General features: G+C 34.2%; 1 protein-coding gene across 1 annotated transcript in view; it reads right to left on the bottom strand.

Moving 5' to 3' along the window:
* Cdh12 (cadherin 12) overlaps positions 1-21,781 on the bottom strand; it is a gene marked incomplete at its 5' end in the record, with an annotated part of 195,156 nt that overhangs the window by 16,726 nt on the left and 156,649 nt on the right. The window contains 1 exon segment of the mRNA XM_058571854.1: positions 20,787-20,923. Within this exon segment, the coding sequence (XP_058427837.1) occupies positions 20,787-20,923 (137 nt within the window).

Below are 21,781 nucleotides of genomic sequence, written 5' to 3' on the forward strand. Positions count from 1 at the left end.
TCTTTAGTGACTTCTTCCCTTCCCTTCTAATATCTTTCCTCTCAAGTATCAAATAAATCTATAAGAGTAAACAGTAACTCAGCAGTCAAACAGAACAAGAAGTAACATGAGCAGCATAAAAAAGCAAGGAAGAAAAGGAGTACAAACAATGAAGGACAGCCTAAATATTCAGGAGGACCTAGAGTCAGCAGAAAAATGGTCATATAAAGAACTCAAGGAACACCTTAGACAGATGGAATGGAACCTTAAAGAAGATACGAGACAGCAAATCCAAACAGTGAAAGAACACTTTGAAAATGAATTACATAGACAGATAAAAGAAGAAGTTAAGCATCTTTATCAGGAGATTGAGATTATAAAAAAAAAACCAAACAATAACTCTAGAAATGAAGGAAACGATAAACCAAATTAAAAACTCAATTGAGAGTATCACCAACAGAGTGGAGCAAGTAGAAGCCAGAACATCAGATAATGAAGACAAAATATATAATCTTGAAAAGAGCCTAGCCAACTCAGAAAGGCTGGTTAAAAACCACGAGAAAAACATCCAAGAGATATGGGATAACATAAAAAAACCAAACCTACGAGTCATCGGGATAGAAGGTACAGAGATTCAAATCAAGGGAATGAGTAACCTGCTGAAAGAAATAATTACAGAAAACTTTCAAGAAATAAAAAAGGAAACGGATATACAAATTGTAGATGCATACAGGACACCGAGCACACAAAATCACAGTAGACCAACACCAAGACACATTGTTATGAAGATATCCAATATACAGAACAAAGAGAAAATACTAAAAGCTACAAGAGAAAGGAGGAAGATTACATTCAGGGGTAAACCAATAAGGTTAACAACGGATTTTTCATCACAGACGCTGAGAGCGAGAAGATCCTGGAACAACGTATTTCAAACACTGAAAGACAATGGATGCCAACCAAGAATTCTGTATCCAGCAAAATTAAGGTACGACAATGAAATAAAAATCTTTCATGATAAACAAAAGCTAAAAGAATTTGCAGCCAGAAAACCAGCATTGCAAAGCATCTTGAGCAAAACACTACACGAGGAAGAAATGAAAAACAATAACCAAAACCATCAGTGGGAAGTGCCTCTATAAAGACAGAGGGCGGGGGGAAAGCTAACCATGGAGAAACAAAAAAAAAAAAAAAAAAAAAAAGAAGAAGATAAATAATCAAACATGGCTGGAAGTACAAACCATATATCAATAGTAACTCTAAACATTAATGGCTTAAACTCTCCAATAAAGCGAAATAGGCTGGTAACATGGATTAAAAAAACAAATACAACAATATGCTGCCTCCAGGAGACACATCTGATTGGAAAAGACATACACAGGCTGAAGGTGAAAGGTTGGGAAAAAAATATACCATGCACACAGTCCTCATAAGCAAGCAGGGGTGGCCATCCTCATATCGAATAAAATTGACTTCAATACTAAATTAATCAAAAGGGATAAGGAAGGACATTATATACTGTTGAAAGGAACCATTCACCAACAAGACATAACAATTATCAATATTTATGCACCAAATAATGGTGCTGCGACGTTCATAAAACAAATTCTCCTCAAGTTCAAGAATCAAATAGACCACAACACAATAATTATGGGTGACTTCAACACACCTCTCTCACAATTGGACAGATCCTCCAAACAAAAGCTGAATAAAGAAACTATAGAACTCAATATCACAATCAACAACCTAGACTTAACTGACATATATAGAATATATCAACCATCATCAAGTGGATACACTTTTTTCTCAGCAGCACATGGATCCTCCTCAAAAATAGACCATATATTATGCCATAGGGCAACCCTCAGTAAATATACAGGGGTGGAGATAATACAATGCATTTTATCTGATCATAATGGAATGAAACTGGAAATCAATGATAAAGAAGGAAGGAAAAATCCTACATCACATGGAAAATGAACAATATGTTACTGAATGATCAATGGGTTACAGAAGACATAAAGGAGGAAATCAAAAAAATCTTAGAGATAAATGAAAATACAGACACAACATATCGGAATCTATGGGACACGATGAAAGCAGTTTTAAGAGGGAAATTCATCGCTTGGAGGTCATTCCTCAAAAAAAGGAAAAACCAACAAATAAATGAGCTCACACTTCATCTCAAAGCCCTAGAAAAGGAAGAGCAAAACAACAGCAAATGTAGCAGAAGGCAAGAAATAATTAAAATCAGAGCGGAAATCAACGAAATTAAAACAAAAGAAACTATTGAAAAAATTAACAAAACTAAAAGTTGGTTCTTTGAAAAAATAAATAAGATCGACAGACCCTTAGCCATGCTAATGAAGAGAAGAAGAGAGAGAACTCAAATTACTAACATATGGGATGAAAAAGGCAATATCACAACAGACACTACAGAAATACAGAAGACAATTAGAAATTATTTTGAAAACCTATATTCCAATAAAATAGAAGATAGTGAAGACATCGATAAATTCCTTAAGTCATATGATTTGCCCAGACTGAGTCAGGAGGATACTCACAACTTAAACAGACCAATAACAATAGATGAAATAGAAGAAGCAATCAAAAGACTTCCAACCAAGAAAAGCCCAGAACTGGATGGGTATACAGTGGAGTTTTACAAAACCTTTAAGGAAGAATTAATACCAATACTTTTCAAGTTATTTCAGGAAATAGAAAAAGAAGGAGCTCTGCCAAATTCATTCTATGAGGCCAACATCACCCTGATTCCGAAACCAGACAAAGACACCTCAAAGAAAGAAAACTACAGACCAATATCTCTGATGAACCTAGATGCAAAAATCCTCAATAAAATTCTGGTGAATCAGATACAAAGGCACATCAAAAAAATTGTGCACCATGATCAAGTAGGATTCATCCCTGGGATGCAAGGATGGTTCAATATATGGAAATCAATAAATGTTATTCACCACATCAATAGACTTAAAAATAAGAACCATATGATCATCTCAATAGACGCAGAAAAAGCATTCGACAAAGTACAGCATCCCTTTATGTTCAAAACATTAGAAAAACTAGGGATAACAGGAACTTACCTCGACATTGTAAAAGCTATCTATGCTAAGCCTCAGGCTAGCATCATTCTGAATGGAGAAAAATTGAAGGCATTCCCCCTAAAATCTGGAACAAGGCAGGGATGCCCTCTATCACCACTTCTATTCAATATAGTTCTCGAAACACTGGCCAGAGCAATTAAACAGATGAAAGAAATTAAAGGCATAAACATAGGAAAGGAAGAACTTAAATTATCACTATTTGCAGATGATATGATTTTATACCTAGAAGCCCCAAAAGGGTCTACAAAAAAACTACTAGAACTAATAAATGAATTCAGCAAAGTGGCAGGATGTAAAATCAACACACATAAATCAAAGGCATTTCTGTATATCAGCCACAAAACTTCTGAAACGGAAATGAGGAAAAACACTCCATTCACAATATCCTCAAAAATAAAAATAAAATACTTGGGAATCAACCTAACAAAAGAGGTGAAAGATTTATATAATGAAAACTACAAAACCCTAAAAAGAGAAGTAGAAGAAGATCTTAGAAGATGGAAAAATATACCCTGTTCATGGATAGGCAGAACTAACATCATCAAAATGGCGATATTACCAAAAGTTCTCTATAGGTTTAATGCAATGACAATCAAAATCCCAATAGCATTTCTTGTAGAAATAGATAAAGCCATCATGAAATTCATATGGAAAAATAAAAGACCCAGAATAGCAAAAGCAATTCTAAGCAGGAAGTGTGAATCAGGTGGTATAGCGATACCAGATTTAAAAATATATTACAGAGCAATAGTAACAAAAACAGCATGGTACTGGTACCAAAACAGGCGGGTGGACCAATGGTACAGAATAGAGGACACAGAGACTAATCCACAAAGCTACAGCTATCTTATATTTGATAAAGGGGCTAAAAGCATGCAATGGAGGAAGGATAGCATCTTCAACAAATGGTGTTGGGAAAACTGGAAATCCATATGCAACAAAATGAAACTGAATCCCCTCCTCTCGCCATGCACAAAAGTTAACCCAAAGTGGATCAAGGAGATAGATATCAAATCAGAGACTTTACGTCTGATAGAAGAAAGAGTTGGCTCCGATCTACATATTGTGGGGTCGGGCTCCAAATTCCTTAATAGGACACCCATAGCACAAAAGTTGATAACAAGAATCAACAAATGGGACCTACTTAAACTGAAAAGTTTTTTTCTCAGCAAGAGAAACAATAAGAGAGGTAAATAGGGAGCCTACATCATGGGAACAAATCTTTACTCCTCACACTTCAGATAGAGCCCTAATATCCAGAGTATACAAAGAACTCAAAAAATTAAACAATAAGATAACAAATAACCCAATCAACAAATGGGCCAAGGACCTGAACAGACACTTCTCAGAGGAGGACATACAATCAATCAACAAGTACATGAAAAAAATGCTCACCATCACTAGCAGTCAGAGAAATGCAAATCAAAACCACCCTAAGATACCATCTCACTCCAGTAAGATTAGCAGCCATTATGAAGTCAAACAACAACAAGTGCTGGTGAGGATGTGGGGAAAAGGGTACTCTTGTACATTGCTGATGGGACTGCAAACTTGTGCGGCCAATGTGGAAAGCAGTATGGAGATTCCTGGGAAAGCTGGGAATGGAACCACCATTTGACCCAGCTATGGCCCTTCTCGGACTATTCCCTGAAGACCTTAAAAGAGCGTACTACAGGGATACTGCTACATCGATGTTCATAGCAGCACAACTCACAATCGCTAGACTGTGGAACCAACCCAGATGCCCTTCAATAGATGAATGGATAAAAAAAAATGTGGCATTTATACACAATGGAGTATTATACAGCACTAAAAAATGACAAATTCATGGAATTTGCATGGAAATGGATGGCACTAGAGCAGTTTATGCTTAGTGAAGCTAGCCAATCCCTAAAAAACAAATACCAAATGTCTTCTTTGATATAATGAGAGCAACTAAGAACAAAGCATGGAGGAAGAGCAGGAAGAAAAGACTAGCATTAAACAGATACATGAGGTGGGAGGGAAATGGAGAGAAAAGGGAAATTGCATGGTAATGGAGGGAGATCCTCATTGTTATACAAAATTACATATAAGAGGTTGTGAGGGGAATGGAAAATAAACAAGGAGAGAAATGGATTACAGTAGATGGGGTAGAGAGAGAAGATGGGAGGGGAGGGGATGGGAGATAGTATAGGATAGGTAAGGTAGCAGAATACAACAGTTACTAATAGGGCATTATGTAAAAATGTAGATGTGTAACCGACGTGATTCTGCGATCTGTATTTGGGGTAAAATTGGGAGTTCATAACCCACCTGAATCAAATGTATGAAATATGATATGTCAAGAGCTTTGTAATGTTTTGAACAACCAATAAAAAAAAAGAAAAGAAAAAAAAAATAAAAGTAATGCAGCATTCTTTCATTTAGGTATATAATTTACTAAAGTGTGTTGAAAAAGTAATGACTTATTTTCTTTCTGAGCCATTTAATCTATATTTCAGAGAGCAATAATGAAATTTCATTTAACTTTGATTCAGCAAGAGTATAATGACCAAATATTTGACAACAAAATTATACAGGGTTTAGTTATTATTTAATACTTAAAAAACAAATTCAATTATTGGCTTAGTAAACATTAAACAACTGATGTCACACATAATTGTGATGTTCCTAATAGACCATTTAAATTTCCATTATCATTAGTCTACTTTGTTTATATTTTAATAATCTGTTAATTAATAATTTGTGGTCCATTTATGATAACCAAGATATAATTCTGGTCAGGTGCAGGGTGCACATCTGGCCGCTTTGAAGCCTGAGGCAGGAGGCTCAAACCAGCCTCAGCAATAGCAAGGCACTAAGCAACTCAATGAGACCCTGTCTCTAAATAAAATACAAAATAGGGCTGGGGATGTGGCTCAGTGGTTGAGTGTCCCTGAGTTCAATCCCTGGTACCAAAAAAAAAAAAAAAAAAGGAAATAAAAGAAAAGAAAGTATTCTGTATTTGTCTCTCATGCCTTCAAAATATTTTGTCAGATGTTTGTCCCAATCCTAAACGATATTGCAGTCTGTTCTCATGCTCAATCAATGAGAATTAGAATTGCCTATTCATATTTAAAGTACAACTTTAAAATAAGGAAAAAGAAAAAAAAATTACCAAAATCAGAATAAAATAAGAAATATATTTTAATCATAAACAAAACAAAATATTGTAAAGAAATATGATAAATTATTTTATTGTAAAAAATAGTAAAAGATTATGGTCAAATTCTTATAAAGATTCAAATGATCAAAACTGACAGAAGAAATAGGAAACATTTGTGTTCCTAAAACAGGTATGAAAATTTAGGTATAATGAAAAATCTCCTCACAAAGAAAAGCCTTTTCCCAGATGTCTTTACTAGAAATTCTATCAAAAGTTTAAAAACCAAATAGTGTAAATTCTTCAAAACAGAGGAAATATTTATCACTTGATAACAAAGCCAAACAAAAACTTCACAAGAAGTGTGAAGTGTGTGGAATATTCTTGAATGTCTTTTCCCCAATAAATAGAAAGTTTCCTGTGTGCTCACTCTCTTGTCTTTCCAGTGCTGGAGCTGACCCTTGGGGTCACTGAGCTGAGCCATCCTGCCATCCTGCCAGTATATTTTATAAACAAAGGCCCCAAAATTCCTTAATAAAATGTTAAGTCATCTATCCAAAGTATATGTATGAAGACAGGAATTGGTGTGCATATACTATGTATACAACCAGAAATATGAAAAATTGTAGTCTATATATGTAATACGAATTGTAATGCATTCTTCTGTCATATATAAATAAAAAATTACATTAAAATGTTAAATCAATCCCAGAAGTGTGATTTTAACAAATAATGATAACCAAATGAAGCAAAGACCATTTAAATTCCACTTAAATGATATTCTAATGAGGCAAAGTTAATATAACATCAAAGAATGAACACTTATTGATTGTATTGGTGGAAGAAAGATAAAAAGTCACATCTGAATCTCAAATTCAGAATTAGTATTTGACAAAAATCCTACATCCATTCATGATAAAAGTTCAAAACAGATTAGCAACTCAGATTAGAGGCAGCTTCTTCAAACTGATAATGTATCCCTAAGACACTGAGAGCTAACATCATGGTGAAAACTAAACACATCTTCTCTAATATACACACGGAAAGACTATCTGCTCTTGTCATTTATATTTAACAATGTTCTGGAGGGTTTCACCATGGAATCATATAAAAATACAATCTTTCAAAGGTCTCCGGTTGTTAAACCATTCCTATTAGATAAACCTTTTTAGAATTCAGAACCAAATAAAATCTGTGATTTGTTATGCAGCAAGATATAACTACTGGTAACGATAAATATTTAAAATTGTATTAAAGAAGACTGGCGCTGGTCTTTGAGATGGTGTATTTTTTTGTTTGTTTGTTTTGTTTTTGTTCTTCTTTTTAGCTGGGGCTATGTGAAGTTTCCTTTATTATCATGTTAGGTGCTCAAGGCTCCAGGTCTGTTAGGAACTACTTAGAAATGTAAACATAGGAACTCCCCCAGGACTCTTCATGTAGTCTGGGCTTCTAAATAGTGTAGTGACTATAATCCACATGTAAACATGACAAGAAAGAGAGAAACCCAGACAGAAGCCATTACTTTTATAATCTAAGAGAGTAATAAAACATTACTTCTTCCCTATATTAATCAGAGCAGTCTTTAGTTCCATTCTAAGTTCAAAGGAAAGGAAGACAGACCCCACTACTTGAGGATGTCAAGATCAACCTCAGTGTCTAATGCTTGTGGGAATGGGATAAATCCTTAAGGGAGGACCACCATTGTGTTACAGGGCTGGAACTTGTAAAACTGAGGTAGCATGAGGCAAACCATGCCCCCTATCTCTAGCCTCCATGCAAACACTGATTCTTGGGATCAGGATAGAAAGACTTCAGACATGTTCCTTAGAGTAACAGGCATGAGTTTAACAGCATGTTAGAGGGATGGGAAAGCAGAAAGTGTGGGGAGCCACCCCTTGCCCCTGAGCTGAGCTGGTTCCCCCGGCCTGGAGCTATGGGGGCACAGCTATGGCACAAACACGAAAGCTGTGCAGAGCAAGTGGCCTTTACCCCCTAGCTCAGCAACAGAGCCCACTTCAAGCCCTACCTGGGCGTTACCTAAGTGGGAATGGGCAACCCCCTGAAACCCAATCCTTGCCTTATTTGGGTGGAATATTCTTGAATGTCTTTTCCCCAATAAATAGAAAGTTTCCCGTGTGCTCACTCTTTTGTCTTTCCAGTGCTGGAGCTGACCCTTGGGGTCACCAAGCTGAGCCATCCTGCCTTAGAAACTTATGTTTCTGTGCTGTGTGGTTAATTAACCATTTTCTTAGTTATTGATACAGTCAGTTCCTTTGATCCCTGTTCATCGCCAGTCCAGCTAGGTGGTGATAGGAAAGGGGAACATTCTCAAGGAAAATGGTGGGTTGGTCCTCTCAGAGAGTGAGAATATGTCCTTTCCTGTCTTTGATTTTATTAGGGATCCCAGGGAAGTTTCCATAGAATCCTACCCAGGTCCACCTCTTGTCTTGATGGATAGCAGGATGACATTGGACTTTCAAGTCCTCACTGTCATCACAACTGTAGGTCACTTTGGACCAAGCTGACTGTACTCACAGGAAACTGTTCTTATAGATTTTATGATTTGGGTGGATTATCCTTTTCATCCTGAGTTCCAGGATCTGGTATGTGTAAAAAGCCCCCCCTTTTCAGAGAGAGTGATTTGTATTCTAATTGGCATTTGGGCCTGCATTTTTTCTTCATATAACAGATAGTGTGCTGAGGACTGTTAACATATTCTGTCAATTTAAGCCAGGCAGGACTGCAGGTAAATTGGTTTTTAAAAAAGAAAGCATGTGGGAATTAACACAATTAGTACATTTAATAAACTTATTCCCTTCATGTTCCCATAACTCTAGTCTGCCTGTTATCAACTGGAAATTAAATCAGAAATCTCTTTTAGAAACAGGTCACTAGTGACTATTCTTTATATATAACATTGATAATCCTAGATAAATAAGATTGTTACCTAAAGAGAATGTAAAATTCATGTAACTGTACTATTCTCTCCCAGTTCTTCTCAGTGCCAAGTGGTTTCAGAGGGCAAACCGAAGGCGATGCATTTATGGAGGGCTCTCTTTTACATAGTATCTTGAGACTCTGTACCAGATTTAAATTTGCCAGAGTGTCCTAGTGATCTACAAAATTTGAAAATTTTATATCTATGAATAGGTGAGAAAATGGGCAGAATCTTCCCTAAGATTTCTGCAGAAGCCAAAGCAGAATTCTGAGTCTCCTCAGTGTTTTTATCGAATCCTGAGATCTGAGATGTCTATGAAGGAACTGAAGAGCAAGAAGGCATGCTGCCTGAGATTGCCCAGGCAATTATCACCTCTCTTCCACAAGTCACCTCACAATGCACTCCAGCCACCACGCTATGGGGAAACCTAGTTCAGAGCCAAGAGAGGGTTTTGCAGTATTCAACTCTGTAGATACTCAATAAATACAGTCAAATAATGCAACATTTCTTAGAACCAAGTGAGAAGTCTAATACAAAATGTTTTGAAAATTATAAAGTTCTAACAAATACCAGGTTCTGGTTATATTAATATACATGGGAGCTACTTTGTTTCCTTATTTAAAAATGACAAGTGCTTTTGAATAGCTATATGAGTGAAAATTCCATTTTGTGATTGTGTACTAAATTATAACTATGATCACTTCAAAATTAGAATTGTAGCCTTTTATACCAAAAATTGAATTATAATTGTACAAACTGAGTATGGTACATGTAAATGAGTGAATAATATAGGCTTTCTTTGGCTTTCCTCTGTAAACCAGTTCACTTCTAAATTGCAAGTCAAGTTAAGCCATGTTTAATAATAGCTCTGTTTAGTGGTGTGATCTGCAACTAGACTGAGCAATCCATAAAAAGGATTTAAATTATTCATAGATGCCTATGGTAAAGTCAAATATTACCTTCTGTGCTTCTGGTGACAAAATGTGATCTCTAAAGGAAAAGAAATCCCTAACAATACCACTAATCTTTTTATTTTTCATAATGAAAACTGTATGAAGAGTATATTGTATATATAAAAATTTAAAATAACATGAAGTTTTAGATACTTTGAATTCCTTGAGGACAAGAACTGTGCCATATTCATCTTGTCATTCAATATATAACACAGTGCTAGTACATGATAGTCAATTAAATATACAAACAAATAAATATAGTATTAAAAACAGACTGGGCTGAGGAGCTAAAACAGTTTAGATGGAGTTGACATGACAAGAAAACTCTATGGATCATGTCCCACTGATGCCATAGTTCTCAGTGTATGTTCCCTGAGTTAATCCATGCTTAATAAAATCTATACATCTATCGATTCTATTTTACTTTATGTAAAACCATTTGCAATATAAAAGGTTATTCTCAAATTATTGCCTCTATTATAATCACAACAACATTAGATTAATATTTTATGGTCAACGAAGTATAAGAAAAAATGCTAAACATCACTATTCATCAGGGAAATAAAAATCAAAACCACAATGAGGCATTTCATCATCCCGGCAAGAATGGCTATCATCAAAAGACTAAAGATAACAAGAACTAGGAGAAAATGGAAAAAAAGGATGCCATGCACATTGTTGGTGGGAATGTAAACTAGTACAGCCATTTAGGAAAACAGAATGATACTCCCTCAGAAATTTCAAAATTGGGCTACCATATGATATAATATTTCCACTCTTTGAGTATATACACAAAGGAAATGGAAAAAGTATGTCAAAAAGAAAAAAAAAGACACTGCCATGTTTACTGTAGCCTTATTCACAAAAGCCAAGAAAAGGAAACAACAGAAGCGCAACACTTGATAAATAAATAAAGAAAATTTGGTAGATATTTACAATGGAATATTATTCAGCCATGAAAACAAAATGAAATTCTGTTACTTATGACAATAAAAATAGAAATAGAGACAATATACTGTATACTTCAGAAAGGTAGAGAAAGGATTCTGTTTTCACCATAAAGAAATGATTAATGTTCCAGGCAATAGATATAGTTATCCTGATATAAATATTACACAAGTTCAAAGATTTTAAAATATTACTTGTTACTCTACAAATATTTATACTTTTTAGACCTTAATGTATTAGTTAAAGATAGATGTAAATAAAATTAATAAATGAACAATAAATAATTTGAAACATTTTAATTTTGAAAACACATAAAACTCACTAATATTAATTATATAATAAAGATGATTTTATATCAAAATTAATTAACAAATGTCCTTTGGTAAGTAAGTTTCTGAAACACCCACTTACAGAGATTTAATAAATCATTAATAGTTTATATTTCTATGTAGTTTTCTTTCATTATAATCAACTAAGATGCAAAAGCAGTAAGAATATAATGCACAAAATAATCAGTTGTGTTTTAGCCTCTTCTATAATTTCTTGATTAATCAAAATGTGGTTTATAGCTCCTAAAAATATTTGTTGATTTCTATGCATCCATGTTTTGTTTGTCCTTCTACCTCCTCATCATTTTTTTTCTTCTAAGGGCAAATTTTCAGTTTACTTAACTTTTCTTGTTCATACTCACTTATAATCTATTTTGCTGATAAATACATATATCTGCTGAGATAGAACACAGCACCTCACACATACTAGGTGAGGGTTCACCGCTGAGCCACAACCCCAGCCCCACCAAATATATTTTTCAAAGATAAATCCTTACTGAATTATGACCAGTATACACAAATGATGGCAAATGATTTGTATGAGGAGCAAGCATATTCTACCCTTTATGTTCAAAACTAAGCTGAGAGTTTGCAAAACACCACTATTTCTGTTTCTCTGTTCTACATCAGTTTACTGCACCCCTTACTCCTGTCTCCTACCTGAAACCTGACCCACTAATACTGATGTCTCACCCCCCACCCTGTGTTTTCACATTAAATGAGTTTCAATTTTCATCATTTTAATCTTTCCATTTTCATCCACTGTCAATGCTTCATAGAACACTAAAGTTTTTGTCTTAAATTATAACAAAATCTTTTTATTAGCTTTTTCTACTGTTCTCCAAACCTGCTTTTCTTAAATTCTTTTAATTATTCTTCAATCAGCATACATTTTCAAAAATACAATTCATACTTCTATTTCATTTTTTCAGCTTTTACCTCTTCACAATAATATTGAAATATCACACAGGCTGGAACAGAACACAAACCTTAATTTTTTCTCACCTTGATTATCGTTATTATTGGGATGAGAAAAGTATGGGGAGAGAGACAAAGACAAATACAAAAGAGTATCACCTTTTACTCACCCTAAATATTTTTCATATACTTAATTATTTATTTTATATTCAATTACTTTATTCTTAGTATCAGTGCTTTTTCCAATCAAGAAAGAAATATATGATATTTCTAGTATCCAATGTACAAATAATTTTAATATCCTTTCCCTGACATTATAGTTAACATGCAGCATTATTGTGGAGGTACTCCCTGATACCTTTCTCTCTGCTCCCACAGCACCCTCCTTCTTTGCTTTCTTTTGATTGACATTTTAACATGCTATTTTTTTTTACAGTATACTGTGCTTTATGGTCATTATTCCATAAGCCTATCTAATGACGTTTTGTTTGTTTGTTTGTTTTGTTTTCTAAACATTAAAAATGGCATGTTAAGATACACTAAGGAATAAATAAATGAAAAAATATTAAAATATTGATGTCTTATTTATATTCATGATGAATAGTTTTGAGACTCTAATGAATAGAAGGTATAATGTAGTGTTGGTGACTTAAATTGTTAATATGTAATATATTTCAAGAAAGGTTGAATATTCACAATATATTAATTACAAACATATCCATGTAGTTCATAATGTGTAATATACCTTGGAATCAAACATGTATAAGACAAAGACATTTCTCCTAAAAGTCCATGCTAAATTGATAATATCACTACACAAATAGATTAGATATGATATATCATGTCAATGTAATAGTTTTGATATAATTTTTTTTCTATTCTTGAACTCTGTCAGGTTAAAGGAATATTTCTCTGTTAATGGAACTTTATATATCATATTTGTATAAATATATATTTGTATATGGATTTCAGCAATTAGGTGAAAAGTTCATCATGTAGTTTTTACTTCCTGAGAAAACTGATACTAATTAAGTAAAAAATAAGGCTGACATTAATGTTGTACATGTGATTTTGTTGAAGCAATTGTATTGATTTAAAGTACTCTTAAGCAGTTAGATTACTTAATCTCATAAGCAGTTGAAGGTTTAAAATAAAATATGAGCTCTCACAACATAAATTTGAATTTCATTATACTTGCATAGCATATAATAGTGAGCAAAATGGCAACATTTCTAAATTAAGTTGATGATCGAGATGACATTGATGATTATTTTTTCCATGTTATATGATACATTGCAGAGCTTTATGAAATAGTTTGAAAACTTTACAAGTGATTCATTCTTCACAGTATCACTCTTAGAACTACTATTGAAATGTTGCCAATTCTAGTATAAATAAAATTTATTTTCATTTGAGAATACAAATTAGTTTCATATAGTTACTTGGGGGAAGAAAAAAAAGAAAATGAGAAAATGGTAGACAAACTACCTAGATTCTACCAGGAATCTATGAAAAGGCTTCTATGAAAAGTAAGAGAAGGTTAATTATCTGGGCAACTGAAGGAAGAAAAAATGACATCGGTTTAGAATCATAAGCAATTGCTCCATGCAGTCATCAAACCTCATCTATGTTGAGTAGTGACAGGTTTCACATTTTTATTTCCCTCAATTTGTGCTCATCTTTAGGACACTAGAGAGTTTGGCAACATTCCCTCTGTACATCCAACTGTCCCACAATGGTTGCAGTATCTGATCTCAACATGAACTTTGATGCCTCTATGACTTTGCTTAAGCAGTTTCCCCACCTGATGTTTGTTTAATGACATAGGGTGCTTGTTTCCAATACAGATTTCTTGACAATAATCCCAGAAATTCTGATCCAATGTGACTTGAATGTACCCAAACATCTGTCTTATTAAAAAAAATACCCTAGATGACTGTGATACTTGTGATCATAGTTGGGGAGTAGAGGAACATTAGTAGAAAAAAAAGGCAATCCAAGGATATTACTTTTCAACAGCATGCATAGAAATATTATAGCTTTTTTGAAAAGTGATACAATCAACGGGGGAAGGAGACTAGGAGAGTACTACTCGTCAGACACCACAAAGAATTCCAACTCACCCTTGTCACCAGCTCCCTGGTCAATCACAGTGAACCAGCTAATGCATTGTGAGGCAGTCAGTGCTGGATTAAAGAAATGCAGGTTCAGGAACACAACTGCATTCCAAATCCACCAACAAAACAAGTTGGAGAAGTACACGCCTTTTAGAAAGGTGTTAAGCAAAGGACATACAGGTAGAAACAACAAAATGAGGGTAGACTCAAACACACTGGAAAAACTAAATTCTCAGTGAAGCTTTAGATGGCTGAATGAGACTACAGACAATCGTTCCCCTCTATTCCCTCTGTACATCCAACTGTCCCACAAAGGTTGCTGGATCTGATCTCAACATGAACTTTGATACCTCTACGACTTTGCTTAAGCAGTTTCCCCACCTGTAATCCCCTCTTCTCCCTATGACAAGGTACATTTTCCATATGTTTATTTAAGATTTAAAGTTTTATGTGGTGGTAGGACTTACTGTTCCATGTTCTTACATGCACACAGTGTTTGTGTGTGTTTTTCAATGTTTTAAACACTCAGCTTAAATGACAAGTTCTATGGGATATAGTGAGAACACTTTTTATTTTGATTGGGCATTTAATTTATTTCACCAGATATTTGTTTCTCAGGACTTAGAGGCCAGATAATATGGTTCCTAAATTTTCTTCTTTTTAAAATAACTTATTTAGTTGCCAAGAGTCACATAAAATAGTCAATCTTTTAAAAATGGTCTATAATTCTCACTGCCTTCTTTTTACATACTTGCTTTACTCTCCGTTTTTACATGTTGTTTAGATTTAGTAGTTTGCCTCTACTGAACCAAAATGTGGCAAAAGTGATGTGATGCAATTTCTCAGAGTTAGTTCAATTTCATGGAGTTTGGGTTGAGGCTCAGTGGTAGAGTGCTTACCCAGCATGTGTGAGGCACTGAGTTCGATTCTCAGCACCGCATATAAATAAATAACAGAATAAAGGCCCATCAATGTCTAAAAAAATTACAAAAAGGATTAATTTTGATCTTTCACACATTCTCTGTCTCCTGTGTTTATTTTGATCGTACTGACTGAGAGTTGTAAACTGCCCTAGAAGCTCTCATGACAGGAAACTGAGAACATCCTGGGACCAATAGCCTGTGAGATTCTAAGTCTCAAGTCCAGCATCCTATAAGAAACTGAATCTTAATATCACCTATGGAGTGAACTTAATTAAAGTCTAATGAGAGAACATTTAGAGGACTCAGTTCACCCATGAATGAATAAATGAGATAATAATTGGTAACATAGCATAATTATCTAATATCCCATAGTTAACTAACACCACACCTTTAAGGAGAGGTCTCTTTTCTAATTTCTCATAGGCTTCCTCTGCAAAAACTGAGAACCTGCTGACAAACAGCAGTGCTGCACTTGAGAACACATTTCAAATGTTGTCATCTTCCTCTCTTAATGTATAAATATGATTCCCAGTATCATCTCCATCTATTCTTGGAAAAAGTGATACTGGTTTGTTTTAGTGGCATAGCCAGCCCATTTACAGAACATCTGTACTATATTTTTTATTCAAAATGCATTTGAAAATTACCATGACTATTGTTATTGCTCATTTAAAATAAAGGAAGGAAGCAGAAGTTAGTGGATACGCGTCCTAGAATGTATTTTGGAGAGTCAAAGGGTCCAATCCCAGGTTTGTCCTCTTTAGCTGTGTGGTGCTGGGCTATGAAGAAATGTCTCAAGGCATTGATTTCTTCACTCCTACACCATGGATAGTAATATTCACCTTGCAGTATTATCAAAGGGGACCATATGAGTTAATGGGTATACAAGTCTTAGAATAGTTTAACTATTTTATTATTACTTCACCTTGTCTGAGAATATAATTTCATAGCTAGTTTTTTGGCATACAGAGAATCATTTCAGACTATTCTACCAGGAGCTGGGGCTGTGGCTCAGTAGCAGAGGACGTATGAGGCACTGGGTTCAATCCTCAGCACCACATAAAAATAAATAAATGGAATAAAGGTATTGTGTCCATTTATATCTAAAAAATGTTTTAAAAAAGAATATTCTGCCAAAAGGTCATTTATTTTTACTTAAATCCTTCATCACTTTAAAACCACATAGTGGTCAGTCAACCCTTTGCAACTTCTTTCTAGTGTTTACTTAAATATGAATTTTATGGAATTAAACACAATTTTAACAATTATAACATTATAATTCATTAATTTGGTTAATTTCTATCTATACTTTCACTGCAATGTCCTTAAGAATTGACACTATTTGTAGTTTTCTCATAACCTACAACAAATGATGCTTTGCACAAATGGTTCTTAATATAGTGAATAAAAATAAATGCATAATTCATGTTGAGCTTGAATTATAGTAAAACATCTTATAACTTGATTTTTCTGTACATATGAAATCATATCACATGTTCTATACTAAGTAAAACAAGTTGTAACATAAAAATATCTTCATGCAGAAACCTTAAAAATTGATTACCAAACAATTAAATTTCAACTCATGAACTTACACATATATATGAAATCTCACAAAAATAGCATTTAGGAAAAGAGTTCATTGATTTTTTTTTACTTATTTCATAATAAATGAAACCAATCCATGTTATTATTTAAATATCAATAAGAAGAAAATTGTCTCCTATGTAATTTGTATATATTATAAATATGAAATAAATTATAGGACTTCAGTGTCATGGTCACTTGCCCTCTTTAACTAATGGCATTTGTTACATTAATACCAAAATATTTAGATACATTGGCCTGTTGAATTTTTCTGATAATTTGAATGAGGTGAAATTTTGAAGCTTCCCTCTCTTTTAAAATTCTTGAGGTTAATATTATAAAAATAACAAATTAGTAAATCAAAGAGCATTATTAGGAGCCTAATAAAATTATTTGGACCTCTGACTATAGCAACACTGATAAATGACTGATTTTTAATTAATTTAAAGTTGTTCTATCATTGTACCATTTCACTTAACCTGAGAGTTTTTAATAGAAGAGTCACGTCAAAACATATACTAGTTCAACCTGCAGTTTGGTCTACTTAAACAATTTCATTCTTCATGCAAGAGCAAGTAATGGGTATTTATTTCTCATTCATTCACTATGATAATAATATCTGATCAGTGGGATAGCTTGATCAATGAGGTCAGCTTAAGGAATTGGAATATGAATAATGTTTACTTTAAAAGTTCATTGGCAAAAAATAAAGACTCAAAATTAGCTTTTATTATGGAATCTCTAATTATCATGTGATGATATTTTGGCATCTTTATTTTGTCCTAGAAGACTTCTTTGATGGGTCTGATATCCATTCAATCGTCTTTGAAGAGATACTGAATTCCTCAAAATGGAATTGATGGTCAGTCTGTTTTAGGAATATTAATTTGGCATCACTCTCATATTGTGTGTGTGTGTGTGTGTGTGTGTGTGTGTGTGTGTGTGTGTGAGAGAGAGAGAGAGAGAGAGAGAGAGAGAGAGAGAGAGAGAGAGAGGAGTATATATAACCCACATGATTCTCACGAATAAGCATGGCTATAGAACTGTTGGCACCCAATCCACAAAATGTACTTTGGTAAAAGAGTCCAGGGCTCCAATGTTAGGTTTGTCATCATTAGCTGTGTGACACAATGCTATAAACAATTTGAATTCCTTTGCTCCTACACTGTAGATAGTAATACCCTGCAAGTTTATTGAGAAAATTGATTTCTTGGACACATGAGATACATATGTACAGATGTATGTTATATACCTAAGTTCCGTGCTGACTATGAGGGCTAAGAAACTACTTGTTATCCATAAACTAGGATTTCCTAACTCGCATTTTGCTAAAATCTACAGCTTACAATTTGGGAGAGCATGTGCACTAATTATAGAGATAAGTAACCAAATATGGTTCTACAAATTTAGGAAATCTAATTTTTCAGTGACTGAAGACTTTTATTTTCACACAAGGGTTTATACTTTCTTCCCTGTTTCAAGTAGTTGAAGCTCAAGGCTCTAAAAGGAGGCCCTGGACATTATTTTTATGTCTATTATCACACCATTACCATGGTTTTGTAGCTACCGGGAGAAAGAAAACTTTTATAGTATGGAAAAGATAAGCAATGGATTATCCACAAACATTTAGCTTGAGGTAAGGCAGGGGTCTATTACTCCTACTTCAAAGTGATTTTAGCAAGACTCACAATGGTTTTGTATTAAATAGTTTAGGAAACTACTTTTCATAAATTAATTGTCCTCAAAATTCTATAGGAATTAATCATTGAAAGTTATCAAGAGGGAAGAATTAACATATGCAAGTACAGCAGATACAGAACAGAAGGGAAGAAAGATGTCCACTGCAAGCGAGACTACAGCAAACAGTATACAGAGAATGCAGGTGGAGGGTCCAGCAAGACAAGGTGACTGGCATTCAACTCTACAATAGCACATTCGCTCAAGTAGTTCACTTCATTCTCTTGTGTCTGAGTCTAGCTGAGCAAGAAGGTCCAATCTGAACAAAAATGATAAGGAAAAAAACACTGTGGTAGAACAGCCTGCAATTTACCTTGGCAAGAGTTTTTGAGTTTTCTTAGGGTACAGTGGACATAGCAGATAGGAACTGGCATGGAGAAATTATACTGTTAACTCACTCAAGAAGGCTGCTGGACAATCAAGAGGAAATTAAGAAAGTCTAAGGTTTACCATTGTGTGGTTGTATCTGATTCCTATGCAAATGTCTCCAAAAGCCCCCAACCTCAAAGAATCAAATCACACAAGAAAATAATTGGCCTTCAGACTTTTACCATTACTATCAGTGCAACTCAACACTAAAAGTGGTGGGACAGATAAGAGGAATTCATGCATTTTTATTTCTTTCACTCCCATCCCAAGAGACCTGAATATCTATATCCTTATCCCCACATTCTCAAATATACAAATTATGGGTTCTTTGTAATCTTCAGTCATTTATTTCCATTTTACCAAAAAACAACCTTGACATGGAATGTAAAAAATAACATTTTCATGTTTCTCACAATTCCATGAGTTAATATTAGTTTCACAAGGCAATGGGGAGTACACTGTGGTATTCATCTAGCAAGTGGAATTCATCTAGAAAGTAGATTGGATGAGAGGTTTCAAGACTGACATAACCATCAACTGACACGTAGTGTTGGAAGGCTGAACTGAGCTGCAGTTGTGATCTGAGCATCAACAGGTGATCTCTCTTTTATGGCAGCCTCAGAATAGCCAGACTTTTCACATGACAGGTTGAAATTTTAAGAGTTAAGTGTTGAAACAAACAAGGCAGTAGTTATTTAGCAATCAAGAGTTACCTGAAAGTCATGAAATTGGCTAAAGATATTATAAAGGCATGGGGTAAGGTATCTGACTGTTCATGTTGAGCTGCAGTTGTTAAAGATAAACAAAATTGTTCCACATTTATGCCCCCAACGAGTTGAGACTGATCAAAACCCCTCCACAGAACTATTCATAGCTTCTTTCTGATCTGAAAGGTGAAATTAGCTGCAAAAGTGTTATAAATTTGCACCAGATGCACAAAACAAATGAGAAAACAAAATGAAAGATACTTAGAAGGGATTTTCCAAAACTTTTAGGAAATCATAAGCAGAAGAACTAGGGAAATGCATTTCTGTTGAAAACAACCAAGTAAAAAGAGTCAAATGTCACATTTCCGCTCTAATTGATTACTAAAAGAAATTTTTATCACATTCTCTATTATACTGTTAAACCATAAGAACTACAATTAAGCTCAGTTGACAGGATTCTATTTTGGACCAAGCAGAAATCAACAAAATCAACACAAGGAACAATTACAAACAATTCTAGGGATTCTCTGCAGCTCTTTGCAGAATTGCACTTAAAAGTGTATTCCACAGTAACATTCATTAAAAATATATTCTAGTTACAGGAAAGAGACAGGGAGATGATTTTTTTAAATGCTCTTCTTGATTTAAAAAAATATTTTAGAGTGAGTAATTTTATTTGATTATTATTTCTTCTTGACCAGCCTATGAAACTCTTAGTGATATAGACACAAGGATCATGCATGGCAGAAAAGCTGTCACTCTGGTGACTTTTTGATTGTACACAGTGAAAACGATGAGACCTCACAATGAAATGCTTTTCTAGGTATTCATGGATCCTGCAAACAGGGCTCATTGGCAGCTGTCACAATATCTCTGGACTTATGCTAGGAGGAAAAGGAACAGGTTTCTGAGTTTCCCTGGGAGACCACTCAGCTGTCATTGCAAAAATGAAAAACATCTCAGCAGGGACTCATTTAAAAGTGTTAAATCCAAAGAACTGCGGTATAACATTGATTCTGTCCATGCCATACTTACTAACTTTACTCGCAATTATGGAGAAATTATACTGTGCAGTGCTTTCTCTGTCTAGTAATTCATTAGTGGCAATGGTTCCTTCTGTTCCATCTATTGTAAAGTAGCTGTCCCCATCACTCTTCCAATCTATGAAGTACCTGCATGTGAAAAGAGTAAATGCAAATGTGCAATGATTACACATTAATCATAATGGCAGTTAGGCTAACTTGACACAGTTCCTTATTTTCTCCCTGTAGCTATTACCCACCTTGCAATAAAGAAGAGTGTAAATGACAGCTTCTTTATTGCAAAGTCAGTATGCTCAAGGGGAAACTGGAAATAATTAAAGATTTAGTATTCCTGCTGTTCATATTATTTTAGGGTCTTGACACCTTGAAAGCTCAGCAGAGACTGAAATTCTAAAGCTGACCATGGGTTTCCTTAACCTGCTGAATATTAAACTTTTTTGAGCAGTAAAAAAAAAAAAAAAAAAAAAATCCTTAACAGTGGCTGTGAAAGGGCTTTGGATGAGGGAGACTTCTGGAAACAACAACAAAAATCTATGCCAGAACTGAGGTAGAATCTTGATGTTAACATAGACAGGGGAGAAATCACATTATGGAAAATGAAGGAAAAACTTTGACAATTTGGTGATTGTACAAAAATATTTTTCTTTATACAAACATAAAAGAGCCATTGCTATTTTATTATACTATATGTCAGGACAACTTTCAAAAAGAAGTGGTGACCTTGGCTAATGATGTCTTTTTATCGTTTTTATTATCTGACATATTTGGTAATAAATGTTGCTGACTTATGTGAAGCAATAGGAGTAGAACATCCAAGAAAATGAATAACAAAACAGAAATTGCATTCACTTAAGTTGTTAGGATATGGTGAACACATGAACTGATATGTTATCAATTATAATAACAAGAGTTAGCATTTTTAAAGCTTGCCATATTTCTCCCGATGTTGATAAATATTATAATTAATTCATACAGTAGCTATAAAAA

This window comes from Marmota monax, unplaced genomic scaffold, assembly GCF_021218885.2.
Source record: "Marmota monax isolate L192 unplaced genomic scaffold, Marmota_monax_Labrador192_F-V1.1 WCK01_AAM20220418_F8-fsc00456, whole genome shotgun sequence".
NCBI lineage: Eukaryota > Metazoa > Chordata > Mammalia > Rodentia > Sciuridae > Marmota > Marmota monax.